This window comes from Buceros rhinoceros, unplaced genomic scaffold (genome assembly GCF_000710305.1).
Source record: "Buceros rhinoceros silvestris isolate BGI_N320 unplaced genomic scaffold, ASM71030v1 scaffold45328, whole genome shotgun sequence".
Classification (NCBI taxonomy): Eukaryota; Metazoa; Chordata; class Aves; order Bucerotiformes; family Bucerotidae; genus Buceros; species Buceros rhinoceros.
The window spans coordinates 6,239-21,651 of record NW_010427124.1 but is presented as its reverse complement, the minus strand read 5'-3'; the positions used below and the strand labels follow the sequence as shown (position 1 = coordinate 21,651).

The following is a 15,413-nucleotide window of genomic DNA, read 5'->3' as shown; positions in this document are numbered from 1 at the left end:
GGCGCAGGCGGCAATGCCGCCAGCGCCGCTGCGGTGGCACGAAGGACCTGGCTGACTCTGCGGAAAAGGAGCTGCTCCAAGTATTCCAACGCAGAAAACCATTTTACCATAAATAGCAGACTGAAAGCCCATCCCCGTCGTGGCGTGTGGTTCTGCGATGCCCAACCTGTAATACTGGTGTCCAGAAAAAACCAGCGCTGACCAAGCCGCGGCTCTAAAATAGTGTCTCGGGCACAAAACAGCTTTAACCGGCACTGTTAAAGTGCACACAAGTCAGAGCACACGAGCTCATCCTTCCACTCAGCCTGCTGCTTTTGCTTTAATGGTAGGTCTTTTTTTTTTTAATCAAACAACTGTTTTCAGAAATAACTCACATTTCATGTAACGTCAAGTACAATAGTAAAATACGCGTTACTTTTATTTCAGGCTACTGGGCTCGGCATCAATGTTTATGTCTCTCCTTTTGACCCAGATTGCTTCCATCACTCTCCTCTGCCCCGACTTCCTCATTTCTGAGATTTGTCTCCCACTTCTGCTCTGGGTAACAGGAGGTGATCTGCCACCACCCACAAATCCCACTAGAGATGATGATCAGATCTGGAAAGGCATTGACCTGAGTAAGCTATGTCCAAGAGTGAACTGCTGGAAAACGTGGGACCTTTGGGTGTCCAAGCTAGTAAATTATCTCACAGGAGTGCCTGGAATTGCCTAGACTTACCGGTACTTCTTCCGTCTTTTCTTCTCGCTTTTCCTCCTCTTCATCAGTTTCTGCAGCAGCTCCTTCTTCCTCATCACTGCTAGAGGACTCCAGAATTTCACTTATGTCCATTTTCCAGTTCCGAGGAACACCCTTTGTGCTGAGAAACGTGCTTGCCTCCTGTAGCCCTACAGAAACAGAGGGCCCTGGTTTTACCTCATGCACAGCATTCAGAACCACAAAGCATTTTAAACCCCCCTTTCACAACGCCAACTTAAACCCAAAATGCCGTTAAGTAATAAAATAGATATACGGGTCCCTGTGAGCACTACTGAGGTTCACACGTGAGCAGTATCAAAGATAAGCACCTACGGTTATCCATGTAAATCCTGTGCAACCATGAACCGGTTTGTTTCTGTATGAAGGACATAAATACTGTAATAAAACTACTTTAAAAAGCAAACCCACCCCAGTCAGATCAAGTACCATGATTTACTTTGTTCCTTTCCCAGTATCTTCATGTCTTCAAGTTTCGCTTGCCAAAAAAATGCAAATGCTTTGTTGAGGCTGTGTCCTTCAATAAATGCTACATTAATGTTTTGAACAGAGGAAAAATAGACTAATGAGTAAGAGAGGGATGGCACAGGGAGAAGCTGTACAATGGGTGTATCTCAGACGCTCCTCCTTGAAGAGGTGCTCCAAGGGGGACAATAACAAAGGGAAAAAAACCCAGATAACCCCCAAATGTGCACCCCAGTCACGATTAAAAAAACTAATCAAGATGCATCAGAATGTGAAGGACACACTGTAATGAACCGTGCAGAGCTGCTGGAGAAAAGGCAGCAGCTGTTAATAGCTACTGGTAGGAGTAACCTCCAGAAATTTAAGCTCTTTCTGAACCCAGCAGTATCTTGGGTTCCACACACTCCCTCATGGCAACCAATGTCACAACCCAATGATGTTCTGCGAGAAAAAAAAAAATCCCTTTCTTCAATTTATCTTAAACCTGAGCATTTTTTTGGCTCTCCTGTAGTTCTTGCACTGTGGAATAGTTATTAAGAAGAAAGTGTAACAAAAATCATTAAGAATTACATGAATTAATCAAAACCACCTCAAGCTCTCATTTGTGAGAATCATGCTGAATCTTTACTTGTTAAGGAGCTGTTCCACAGCTTTACTCAAGCTGGAGGAACTGTTGTTGTTGAGTAGGTTTTTTTCCTTGCCGGGTTGTTGGGTTTTTAATTATTTTTGATAAATACATTTTAAATACTTCTCCTTAAGAAATTTTGTGATTTGAGGTCTAACGGGGAGAAATAATACTAAGAGCTTAAGAACCATTTACATTAAAGTGAGAATGTGGCATTTTACAAGCTCTCTAAAAAGATGGATTATTGCAGTCTCATCAACCATCCATCCAGAAATCAAGTTCTGTAACTGCATTTTTAAACCAAACATCAACCACAGGCTGTTCTAATAAAGTTTACACCTTGGTGTCTCGGTAGTTTTAATGTGAAGATAGCACATACCATTGGTCTTAGGAGAGGTACCTATATATTCCATTGCTCAATGACATTTCAAATACTCTACCTTGAAAATATTCTATTCACTTTCCATGAATTTGGAGTGGATCAGAAGAAATAAATACAAATCAAATGACCAAGACTTCTACTGGGCGCTCTTTCAAGAATAAGGCAGCTATAGCCAGAGTTTCTCTAATTTATCACAATTAAAACTGTTCGCAAAAAATATCCAAGAGCAATTACCAGAAATCAACAAGCCATCGTTTAGCTGCAGAATTAAAAGTACTGTTACTTTTCTGAAACACCTATAGTTTATTCTAATTTACCTTTTTTAGGAGAGGACTCAGATTTTGGTAAGTTTTGGGCATCTAGTTCTTTAATGTCTTTTCTTGCTACAGAGTAACTGGAAAAGAATAAGGTTCTGTTACTATTTTTAAATCACGGTAGAGAAAGCATCTGACTTAGAAAAACAGCGATTTCTAAAATTCTCAAGATTCACCATTCACTTCCAACGTCCTTTCTAACAACTAAAACCACTCATTATTTTAGGTCCTAATACAAGATTCAAAGCCAATCTTTCTTTGAAATTCAAACACTAAAAGAACCTCTGTAATTAAACAATTAAGAGAAGTTTATAAAGCTGCTTTAGTTTACATGTTCAACCTGCACAAATTTGCAAAGGTAAAATATGCTATGTAGGCAAAAAAACATTTTCTAAATTGAAAATACTGACATAAACTGACTGTTCCTACCCAAAACAGCCATTTAGTCAAGCTGAAAGAAACAAGCCCTCTGTTTTCAAACTGCATTTCTCCTAGCACAGACAGCGGTGAAGCTAAACTCACCGATCTGCAATCAGAGCTGAGTTTTACTTTTCAATTACAAAAGCGCTCTCCCAGCAAAATACATGGAAGTTGCTCTGTTCTAAAGCTCTACCGAATATTCCGTTGAGTTACTACAATAGAAGTGCTAACCAACCTGCAACGAAAGCCTTACAGGTGAGTTAATTAAAGAAGACAAAAAAAATCTTATCATAATACTTCAGAAAAACCTCAGGAATTGGAGGCCACCATTTTCTGAAGTTAAAGCCATAAAACTACCGGGAAGAAAAAGTAAAACTGAGCAATTCTGCATGTTTTCCCAACAACATCCTAACTTAAGGAACCACAGTTACCTAGAAGGCTGATGATATACAACTACATTAAAAGGCCAAAATTAATTAAGTCTTCACTTACTGAAATGTGTTTCAGTAATCAAGTACTTGCACCCTACTCAAAATTATGGCTATTAAAAAAAAAGAAAATCACAAATTATTCACTCTGCAATAAAGAGAGAAAGAGGGGTGACAGCTGGCCTTCAGCAAGCAAGTTTTTCGTTACAATATGCTGAGACAGATGTGTTAGAATTGAGGATGAAGAGAAATAAATGGAAACAGATTTAAAACCCAGTTTTCATACTCTTTTGAACACATTATTCCTGAAGTAAGACACACATCTCTATCTCTCTCTCCACCTACCCTACCCTTTTTTGGTGGGGAGGGTGGGGGAAGAATGGACTAGGCAGACCTTTCCTTTCACAGGGATCTTGGCTCAGATTCTGTAACAATTTTAATTAACATCTCTTCACATTCATGTTTTTATTAAAAAGAATTAAATGCGGTTAAACTTTGCTATTTAAACCACACTGAAGGTACTGAGTCAATTGGTTATTCAAACTACTGCAACAGTCATCCATAAAGACGTAATTATTAAGATATTAATGGAAATAATCAGAACCAAAACTCATACTCAAAAGAACAGGAATCAAACGTTCACACCGGGTGTTTTTTGAAGTGGTTGATTTTTTTTAAGTGAAGAAACGCCAGAAGCTTTACTAATCCAATGAACTCTACCTGTACACACAGTGTAAAGGTGGGCTAGGAAGCACAGGAGGAGTTAGCTGGAAATGGACTACAAACGACAAACATGTTCAACCAGCAACGCACAAAACTGTACCCATTCCTCTTGGAAGAAACAGTGTCTTCAGAAGGAACATGTGATGAGTTTTGCATTTTTCTCCCAATACATCTAATGAAAGTAAGCTATTACTTACAATTTGGAATCTGCAAAGGATCGAACTAAACACTGGTCCTTTTTCACCGTAACGTCGTCATTACAGCTGGGAGACACAACCTGAAGTTCCAAATAAAACATTTTTGTAAGAAAAAAAGAAAGCTGATCTTGAAAGGAAAGAATGTGGACAGCAGGAAAACTGTTCTCCTGCTTCTTCTATTCTAATTTCCATTTCTGAGAAAAGGAACCTCCTCCAATTTACACTGCTAAGGCCAACAATGACAAATTTCAAGCAGCAGTTTATCTCAAACTATTAACTTGTTAGGTACAAGCCAGAGAAGTTTGCAATCTCATTTGTGAACTCAAAACTACTCTACTGGGGTGGCATCATGGGATCCTGTTTATTCACTCTGCTTTTTTCTTCTTGTTCATACATAACCCATCTAAAGCATCTATTTAAAAAGTCACAGACCCGCTTATTTTATACCAGCTCCTGCCCTTTGGCATTCAAACTGAGAGGTAAGTAGTATTTGGTTTTGTGAGGTGTGGATAGCACCAGCCAGTGTGGAATCCAGCATCATCTCTTAAGTCTAAAAAGGTGACAAAAATGCACTTGCCGTATTTGCATGACCACACACAGAACAAGTTTACATTTTGCTCTAGCCCATATACGGACAGAAAATGTCACATACAGATCTACCGGGACTCAGTGGAACCTGTGCCACCCCATTCAGGGGAGTCAGGAGTTCCACCCCCAAAGTCAAGGTAAGACATTCCTGTGTCTCAGGTACCAGAGAACAGAGCAGGTACACGGCCCGCAGTAACCTAATCCCCTAGCTGGAACCCTGCTAAATTAAACCTGTTCCTGTTAAAGGTATACACAACAATCAGAACACATACAACAATACTGCAGTTCACATTTTAAACTGAGGTATGCACAGCTGGGTAAGTCTGTGTCAGCTCTTCGCCCTACATTCCACCATCACGTTTTTCCCAGGAAGGGAAGTCAGCTGGCCTGAGCCGTTAGTTACCTTTGGATCCTGGGAATCCTTCACACAGGGAAATAGTGTCTTAACTTAGAGGACTGTAACAGCTCAGCGTGTTTCAGCTAGCCCTGAAGACTCAAAATAAAGGACTGCAGAATATACAGTGAAGTAAATAAAATCTGAAAAAAATTAGTGAGCCAAACCTGCCTGTTTAATGCTCCAAATACTTTTCAAAAAAAAAAAGACCACAAACATGTCTCTGATGGATGACAGAAGACACGTAGCGAGCTTGTGTGACAAGCATAAAGTTTACTAAAGAAAGCAGCTTTTAATATGCATCCACAAACTTCTGTGTGTATAAAGAATCTGCAGTGTCCATCTTTACAGAACAAGTCTACTTGTACTCAAATTTTTTAATCCATATTCACTAGCAGCAATGGCAATGAACTGTTTGAAAAACTGCTATTTGAAGAAGGTAACAAGTCGGACAACACTCTTGTCTAAAAGGACAGTAGGAGCATGAATGACACTGGAGATGTCAACTTACCAAAGCTGGGTACCAGTCTGCCTTCTCGGAATTACAAGTCACGCTCACAACTTTGCCAAGTAATTCATCATTGAGACGCCTTTTATCTTCATCCTCTTCTTCACTACTCTCTTCTTCCTTTTCATCTTCAGTACTAAATCATTAAAACAGACAGTATCTTTAACTGTTTTGTCAGAAGTTAATATTTGAAAGCACATGCAGCTTACAACCAGATCTTTCTTCCCGTTCTGTAAAGCTTCAAAAACAAAATCAGAACTTTAAGAGCTGAGATTGCTTGAAATACACTCAAGTATTAAGTGCACTTACTTAGTAAGAGGAATTTTGTAGAAATTCTTTCCAAGTAGCAGTATTTTACAACAGCATCATGGTGGAATTGGAGGCATGAATCAGGATTTGATTGTGCACAGACATGAAACAAAGAGAAATGGTCTCTAACCCAGAAATTTAAAAGCACTTTTTTCTTACTTTGTGCAGTATAAAGGTTAAAACCCCCACATTTCCTGACACACAAGTTCCTATTATACGAAAGAAGCATAAACATTCTTAAGGCTACTAAAAGCAAAGAAAAAAGCCATCACAATACTGCTCACATACGAACATGTCTGCATGACCTGAACTAAGTCCACAAGCTGTGCACGCAGCTCACAGGGTAGAGCATTCAGACCATCACGGCTGCCGTGGTATTACTTTGGACACAAAGTGCAAGAAAGCAACAGAGCACTATTAAAACTCACACAGGAAGAGAAGATCTTCTTCCTCTGTTAGATTTCTTCCCAATAACTGGAGTTCCAAAGTGCTCTGGATTGGTTAGTGGCAGTTGATCAAGTGTCTACAAAGAAAAAGAGGAAACAAAATTAATTTGCAATTATTACTTCTTATTAGAAGAAAAATTAACTACTCTGTTTTCACCGCGCGTCCGTCGTTGTCTTACCTCACTCTCTGCAAAGTGCCTTTCTCCCTTCAAGCATAATGAAGTTCGTCTCAAGGTCCTTTCATCACCATCGTCAAAAACTAATATGGAGCCAAGAAAACACAGTGGCACAAGATGATCAGATCTCCTTCCCAAGCTAAGTCTACTATTTACCTCACAATCTAGAATATTCTCCAAAAGGAGACTCGCAAGAGCTCCATTTAAAAAGTTCGTTAGTTCACAAGAGAAATTACGGGTCATATTCAAGGTGCAGTCTAAGCACAGGTAACACTTGCACACAGAGATTCAAGCCAGGATAAAGCAAGGCTTTCGGATGCAATACTCTCAGTCTAATTTAGACATCCTTAACAATACCCTGCACATTTCAAACCACAGATAGCCCCTGGCTGCATACCAGGTACTCCTATCTGACAGTCTTAAGAGTCTGGTTTGCTTTGGGGTTTGGTTTTTTCCCCCTATCCATTTATCCCTTACTTACGCTACCTTTTAACCTCCCCTCTTGCTACAGACAACCCCACAGGAAGACGAAGGGCAAGAAAAACAAGTATGTGATAGTTTTTGCTACTGTAGGTACTGTGCTACCATCACACTGGGAGTACTGGCAGCTTATAACTGTAACTCTGATCGATTTATGAAGAATATTTAATAGCCAGTTTGTTCTCGTGTACACACAAAAGTGAAGTTCCACCAATTTCCACCAACACACAGGGAAGGGGACTGGAATGCTGTGAGGCTATTGCAAGCTTTGCCTGGGAAAGATCTACTCTTTAATCAGTTTAAATAACACCTATTCATGAAAATTTCCTTGAAGAAAAGGAAAGTTACTAGTTCCCCTCGCACTGGTTCAGCTCCCACTGGCTAAGCCACGTGAACAGGCCCTTTGCAAAGAGCAGAGACCAGGTGGCGGCAGGCTGGCATTCTAGAAAGGCAACAGTTTATTTGTACGGGGTCAAAGTGCAGAACACTGCTCTGTATTTAAAGTACTAGAAATGTGTTTTGTCCAGCAGTGAACACTGGAGGGGGAAAAAAAAAAAAAAGATTAAGTGTTGTGTGTATCAGTATGATAATTTCTGGCATATTTCTATTAAAAAATATATAAATCTCTTGAGCTAGCATGAATATCAAATATATACATATTGTTAGCAAAACATGCTTGCAGCAAGAAAAGCACTTATGGTATTCGCCCAGTAACTAAACAGAATGGTCACATTCTCATAATCGAAGATTAAAACCACAGACTGCAAAAATGACACTCGGTACTAACTGGGAAAACAAAGCACGAGCTCCTCCCCTCTGCATCGCTAACACAGAACTGTACCCGTTCATCAGCTACGTGCAAATATTTTTCAAATGTGCACCCTACAGCGTGTTCCATTTCTCACTGCTCTGAAGAAACTTAAAATCAGATTACGACCGTTACTTATTGCTGAACGCATTCAGAATTGGAAGCCAAAGCACTAATTTTCTACAGATAATCATTCTAGGGACAAACGGCTGGTGATTGGCAACAGGTAACTTTATGTAAAAAAGCAAATAGAATCCAGTAATTGACAGTAAACAAAAACCAAAAATCAGTCCAATTTATCTCCAGTTTTGGAAGCTCTATCTATTTAATTACAAATAGTAGAGGAAGAAGTCAAGCAAGCCTTCATAAACTAGATGACATATACCATATTTTCATCCCTAAAAAACAGTATCATCTAACTACTAAGCATTAAATAAAAAACCTAGTAAAATGTACTAAACTACTTAAACTAGGATAGATAAGGAAATTATGACAATTAAGAACCGTGTAAGATATTCTGCTTTCCACAACTACACCAAATATGCAAGTTATCTTGGAACCTTGTCACATAATCAGATATTCCCAACCAATAGGAGGCAATTATAGATTGCAGATTGTGACTGCAATTGCAGAAATGTCAGCTTCATAAGGTTGTATTTCATTTTCATGGACAAAACAACACGGTAGAAAAAAATAATTAACGCAGAATAATCAAGTTTTCCTAATCACCCCTCAGACCCAGAGACACTGAAGGCGTGAGTACACTCTGAGAGCCTGGCAGTCATGCTTTCAGTCCTATTCCCAGTTCCATACCTGAATGAAGTCCCACCACACCTCAAAAGCAGACCTTTTCCTGCCTTTTACAGAATCACAGAATCATCCGGTTGGAAGAGACCTTTAAGATCACCGAGTCCAACCATTCCCTCAGCACCACATCCACACGTGACCATTAAATCAAAGAGTAGAAAAACATCTCTGTCCAGCAGCCCGGTGAGTGTCTTGCCTGGGCAAAAGGAAACGCACAGCAGAGTAAGAGTGTGTGGCACCTTCAGAATGACCGACATGTTCCGGTTTACCTTGGTAATCTTGCAAGACTGAAGTTTCTTGCCTCCTCACTCAGGATAAAAGAATGAACAGAGTCAACATATCCAACACCCCGAGTGCCTCATACAAACATATGTACATGTATACCCACACGGATGACTAAACTAGAAAACGTTTATCACATCTGTGTGTGGTTATCCCTACAGACATTGTCTGCTCACCGCGGAAACTGCTTTTGGGCAATGACAGCAGCATTCTCAATGAAAACTAAGAGGCGTTATATAGAAGGAAATCCCATAGCATTCTCACTACTTAAAGATTTTGCCTTTTTAAATTATTAGTAGAAAAGTGACAGTCACATTTAATTTTCTCTCTCACAGGGACCAGTAGAAGAACCATGAGGGGCCGAAACACATGGCACTAAAACCTTTGGAATTTCAAAGTTATTTAATTGCTTCAAGGATAAACTGACACTTTCTTTTACCATAGAAGAGTTTGTAGATATAGAAGAAATTGTCTGCTCATTCTACAGCAATTTTTCGTTGCGGACATATGCCACAGCACCTGCAAGTGACAGCACAGCCACACAACTTGGAGCAAAACAACATCTTTGCAGAATAACAAAGCCTGTAACAGAACACTCTCAAAGAAAGATTTCCTTATCTAAATGAGCGATCGTTTTATGAAGTGCCAATGGAGGAACGACAGCACCATTATTCATGCAAAAACTCAATTACTTGAATTACTGAAGTGGGGCCAAGTAAGAAGTCTCTCCAATTAATCACAATGCATGAAATATTTTGTAACTGTACCTACTTTAAACTTGCTCCTCTTCTAGGGAAAATACTTGTTTGTGCCTTACTGAAAGGGTGATCAGAAGCACACGCTGACAGCCTCAGCTCCTTTAAAAAAATGTACCTTCTTAAACTATGTAGCCTTGTCATTTCCATCTCACTTTTAAGGAAAATCGACTTCCCCAAAGGATCATTCTTATTACTGCCACCCTATGCATGACTCCAGAGGCTATAAGAGAATGTCTTTTCAAAGTACAATATCATATATGAAGGATTTCTTAAATATAAGCATTAGGGCAGACTTTTTTTGGCTAGGTGATAATTCGATACTATGACAGTAGTCAGGACAGAAGAGCTTAATACACTCTAAGCTGCAAATTCATTCTGCTTTTTAACCTCATCTGAAGTAAGACTAGTTAAAATGCCTAGTACTAAGAAACAGACAAATTTAAAAGTGTTCAATTAACGCTGAATAATTTGTATTAATTACTCGATAATTCCTTAAATAGGTTGTTATTGTTACAAGTGCAAAAATCCTACAGCAAAAATCCTACAGGTTGTATTGTCTAAGAAAGACTTTACTGAGCAGCATCAGTTGTGTGTAAGTGGGAAGGAAACAGGAACAGAAGACAAGGAGGTATCTCCCCTACACACATAATGAAGTCATCAAAAGATGTGTTTACATATTTACCTCAGAAGAGGAACTGACAATCCTTCCAAAGAAACCAATATGAAAAGGAGAAGCCCTCCAAGTACTACAACTGCCTAATCTTGTAGTGGGCATGTGCCTGTTGGGGAAGCTGGGTGTACTAGCCGGTCAACACTGCTGGACAGAGAAACACGGACTTGGCAGGAACCTGTGTGCTACTATTTAAAAGTCAAGGTAGCAAAGTGGGAATGACAGGAAGAAAAGCAGTGTTTCTGCAGGCCAGAGGCCTGTCTTCCAAAAGTCTTGCTTAATGACAAACACTGACAGAAGGGGAAAAAAGACAAACACGCAGCACAACTTGGAGGAACAGTCTCTGTTATAACGCTTGTTCTAGTCCCAAGAACAGAGCTCAATACGCTCCATACAGAGTGTATTTGAACAGTGAAAATATACCGAAGTTTTCAGAAATGTGCTGCATCCCAACCTTGTCGGCAATACCAGGAAAGAAACAGAATTGATTTTTTCTTTGTTCGTGGAAGCCAAAGCAAGCCAAAGCTAAGATAGAAAAATGAAACTTCCCAGCAGGAATCACTTAAATACTTCCCAAAAGTTAGAATAAAATTCTTTCGGTTAAACATTGAGTACCTCAAAAACACATTAGACAATGCGGCTTTCAACTCACTATTGATAAGCAGGTATCGTCTGTTCCCTGCCTGAAGGCCTGTATATGCCGTGAACAGAAATAATACTAATGCTGCCCCCACAAAAACACCATGTCAACATTGGTTCTCACTTATTTATGTAAGAAATACTAACAAGTCAACTAGTGAAAGCCATTTATAGGAACCGTGAAGAAACTTGCCACAAAATACCACAGATCAGTTTAACTCCTCTTGTTCAGCAATGTCCGAAAGAAAGAAAGAAAGAAAGAAAGAAAGAAAGAAAGAGAACATAGCAGGACAGCAGCAATAACATCCTTATAACAGTTATGATATTACTTACACACAGAGCAGTCAGTGTTACCAGAACAAGGCAGGCCTGTAATGGACAAGCGAACAGGGAAAACAACCCTCCAGGCTGCATCTGCTTCCTAACTTCAAATCCAACTAGTTACGGAACTGTTGCTGCCCAAAGGAGGAGAGATCCTACACTGCACAGCAGGTAAACATTTTTTTTCCTCATTTCCCATCCCATTCAGAAACTTGTACATCTCCCGAGACAGTGAAAGTATGCTCTAAGAAGTAAAAACTGCTCCAGTGTCCTCTGCACACTCAGTTATTTTCACTAGCTGCCTGACAAAGCTGTAATTTTGAACTACCAGAGATGCGCTCTCTAACTGTCCAGATGACCGAGTGCAAATTCTGCAGGTTTTTGTTTTTCAGCTGAGGAAACGATACAGAAAGTACCAAGAGCCATGCAACACTTGTTGAACAACCTCGTAGACAAGGGCTGTACTAACTGCTGATTCATCACTGTAAGAGGGCTTAAGAGCAAAGATACCGCGCTGTATTGTGCTACTGGAGAGGCTACAGAACTCAATGAAAAAACCCCAATCACTTTAAATGAGCTTCAGTTCCTCTAGAGAAGTGTATAGGAAATACCACTGAAAACACAGAAGTGCACCACTGCACAGGTTCTGTGTGTCACAGCTGCACTAAAACACCACCACCACCCATGGAAGGACTCCAGGCACATACAGCGTTTCCTCAAAACCCACCCAAGAGACATTCTGAAGACTAATATGGTGGGTCAGGGTGGTATAGAGCAGCAGCAAAGTGGGGGCGACTGGTCAGCTCCTCTGCCACACTTGTGGTTTTGGGTTCCTGGATGACGCATGCACCATGCCAAAGGTGAAGTGATGCTTCTGGGATGTAGAACGCAACAGGAAGCTGGGAAGAACTGGTCAAACCAGCCACACAAACATGACTAGTGACTTGCACATACTACAAAACACGTGCTGTTCATATTATAAAAAGACAAACCAACAGGCCTCTGGCATGGATGGAACCAACTGACTGTGGGGGCACCTACAGCTTTTATCACCATTCATGCAGTAATAAGACAAGTTAGAAGCTTAAAGTTGTTGCATAGCCAGAACCAAATTTTCCTGATAGCATAGAGCTCTCCACAGAGCATCAGAAGAGGAGAACTTCTTTTAGAAATAGGAAAATGTCACTATTAATAACTCCTGTTAGTAACCCTGCTCCTGAACGTCCTAGGACATCACTGTTCGTACATTTTCTGATAAATATTCTCAGAATTATGAACAGGAATCTTCAAAATCCACGCAACACAAAAGAGGACTAGAACCGAATACTTAATACCTTCCATTTCTGTCACCTGCCCTCCTAAACACCATACCCCAGAGTGACCTGGCTGCTGCCTGAGACTACACTTAATTTCCAAAACAACTCAAGGGGACTACCCAAAATCTCACTTCCACAATGACGAGCTCTCAGGTATCTACCTCCTCCCAGCACACGCTCACTCAGCATTCCCTGCGAACTGCCACAGTCACTACGTGAGGCCAGAGAGCAGCACAAGCAGAGGGATGGGGCTCAGAGGAGTCTCGGAAGTAGTGCCTGGCTTAGAGCACAGCCAAAGCTGGGCCATGCTGATGTTCAACGCTGTACTACAGGAAAAATTCTGTTGGCTTTGCAGACTCATGCAGTGTTGAAAAGAATGAGAAAAATAAATTCTTTTCTATTTATGTTAAATTATTCTGCCATTTCGTAACTTTTAAAAGGAGAAAAGACTTGTCTTCTCTTACACAGAAGTACCTGATGAAGCCTGAAAGTTTTAGTTCTCAAAAAATAAAGATTCACACTCCCTTTCACTCTCAACAGTATATAAAGCCCTATAGCTGAAAGCAAAGTCTGCTAGAAACTGCAAATGCCTCTCACTGCTTTGGGTTTTTTCTCCCCACTTCCTATGCATTTCAGAGGCAAAATTACTGAGAGTTAATTACTGAGATTCTGGTAATGCTTGTAAGATTACCGAGAGAATGTGAAAGAAGGAAACACAACTATGCACTTGGTAAGGTGTGGTCTGGGTTGCGGTGATCTTTCTTTTTTTAGTGATTTCAGACCTTATCTCAGTATTTACCTAAAGCACTTGACAAGTTCACAGAGAATCAGGCAGATGGTATGCTATGGAAGTCATCATTCAAACCTGGCTCAGCTGCAAGCAGATCTGACAGACCAATCTACTGCTATGCAATTATCACCTACCAATATAGTCAGCACTTCAAAAGCATCAATGCGGCACTTGACCATGTGTTAATTAGGAAGTTCATTTTAAATAATTACATTTTAAACATTAAAACATCCAGCTGAACCATTTGTTATCCAAAGAACTTAAACAGCTATTACTGTCAACCCACTTTAGTCTCAGTTGAGCAGAGGGATGACTTGTGCAACGGCCCTTCCCAGTCACTGTTAAACTTCCACGCCAAACAGCGTTTGTTTCTTCACCTACCGATACTGAAAAGCTGAATTTCAAAGGATTTCAAAAGTATTTCCAAATCACAGCTGAAAATTTCAATGACTAAATGACTCCAGCAACGTTGTAATTACGAAAAAATAGGTGAAAAAGTGATTCCATGTCAGCTACAATAAAGGTAAATCCTCATTTATCTTGGGTATGTGAACAGCACCATTAGGCAGAGAACCTGGCTGATAAAGTGAACATCATTCCTCCTCGCTAGAGCAGTTTGTTTTGGTGGATTTTAAAAAATATTTGTACTAAATACCGAAAATGCTTGTCTGTGTGTGTTCCTGGTTTCCCTATCTATCTCGGTCTATTTTAGATCACCAAGAAAGAGATGCTACATTACACAGAAAATAAACAGTAAAGGAAAAGCAGGTACTAGTGAAACAGCAGCATTCCCTTGTGATGTCCACCTCGAGCCTGTTCAGGAAGACATTCTAGAAACCTGAAGGCTCTTTAATCCACTCCCCTCTCAACTCTTCAGCTTTGACTGAATCAGTCACTAACAAAGCCAAGTGGTACAGCCCCCCATCTACTAAAAAGGGAGCAACTCAACTCTGCTTCACAGCAACAGAAACTAATAACACTTAATAACTCCCCAGAACTTTCTACCAAGATACACTGCAAGCAGCAGGCAAAAGGCTCATTTTTCCCACATCAGTGTTTCTATAGTCACAATAGAACTTCTTCAATTAGTAAAATAAAAGTAAAATAACCATTTTTTGGTGACACAAACTTCATGATCTGCTTAGTTTGGTCAACGTTACCTGTGCTGTCAAGACCAGTAAGCACGGCACCACATACAACTCAAAGGCTTGTGAGATCTAAATGCCAATCCAACTGTAACAATTGTATTTTCATAGTCACAGGTGTGTATCTACACCCTGCATGCCGCACCACGGTACTGCGGCTTAACTTGGAAGATTACTTACAGCCCACACACACGCCCAGAGCTCCCAGTTTTTCCAAAATCCTACCAGTCTTACTACATTGGCATATGGAAAACATACCCTATTCCGCCTGATAAAAAAAAAAATTCTGGGGGAAAGAAAATGACAATAACAAATTAATCCACTGGTTCAAGTTTCCGAGGAATTGCGCCTTAATAAATGTGTAAAGTAAAAACCATGGCATACCTGGTTTATCCCTTATTTTATTGGGAAGAGTTCAACCACTTGTTCAATCTAAACAACAACCCACCAATACGGGGCAGAGCATGTATGCATCGTTAGAATTACCTGCTCATCAAGTAAAGATTTGTGGCAGAATCATACTCCTCAAAAGAAAACAAAGAAGAAAAGAAAAAAACCAGACAAAACTCACCCCCAAAACAAGGGATTTAAAGTTCATCAGTCAAATGTACGAAGACAAGTATGTTTGTTCTATCAATTAATAGCTTAAAGCCTTTTTAATCAGCAAA

At 40.0% G+C, this 15,413-nt stretch overlaps 1 protein-coding gene across 1 annotated transcript in view; it reads right to left on the bottom strand.

Annotated features, from left to right (window-relative positions):
* Positions 1-718: 718 nt before the first annotated feature.
* The window catches only part of LOC104498383 (AT-rich interactive domain-containing protein 4A-like), a gene marked incomplete at both ends in the record, with an annotated part of 19,519 nt that continues 4,824 nt past the window's right edge, over positions 719-15,413 (bottom strand). Inside the window, 6 exons of the mRNA XM_010141751.1 lie at positions 719-885; positions 2,544-2,620; positions 4,309-4,388; positions 5,802-5,934; positions 6,536-6,630; positions 6,733-6,812. Of these exons, the coding sequence (XP_010140053.1) occupies positions 719-885; positions 2,544-2,620; positions 4,309-4,388; positions 5,802-5,934; positions 6,536-6,630; positions 6,733-6,812 (632 nt within the window). The remainder of the gene's footprint in view (positions 886-2,543; positions 2,621-4,308; positions 4,389-5,801; positions 5,935-6,535; positions 6,631-6,732; positions 6,813-15,413) is intronic.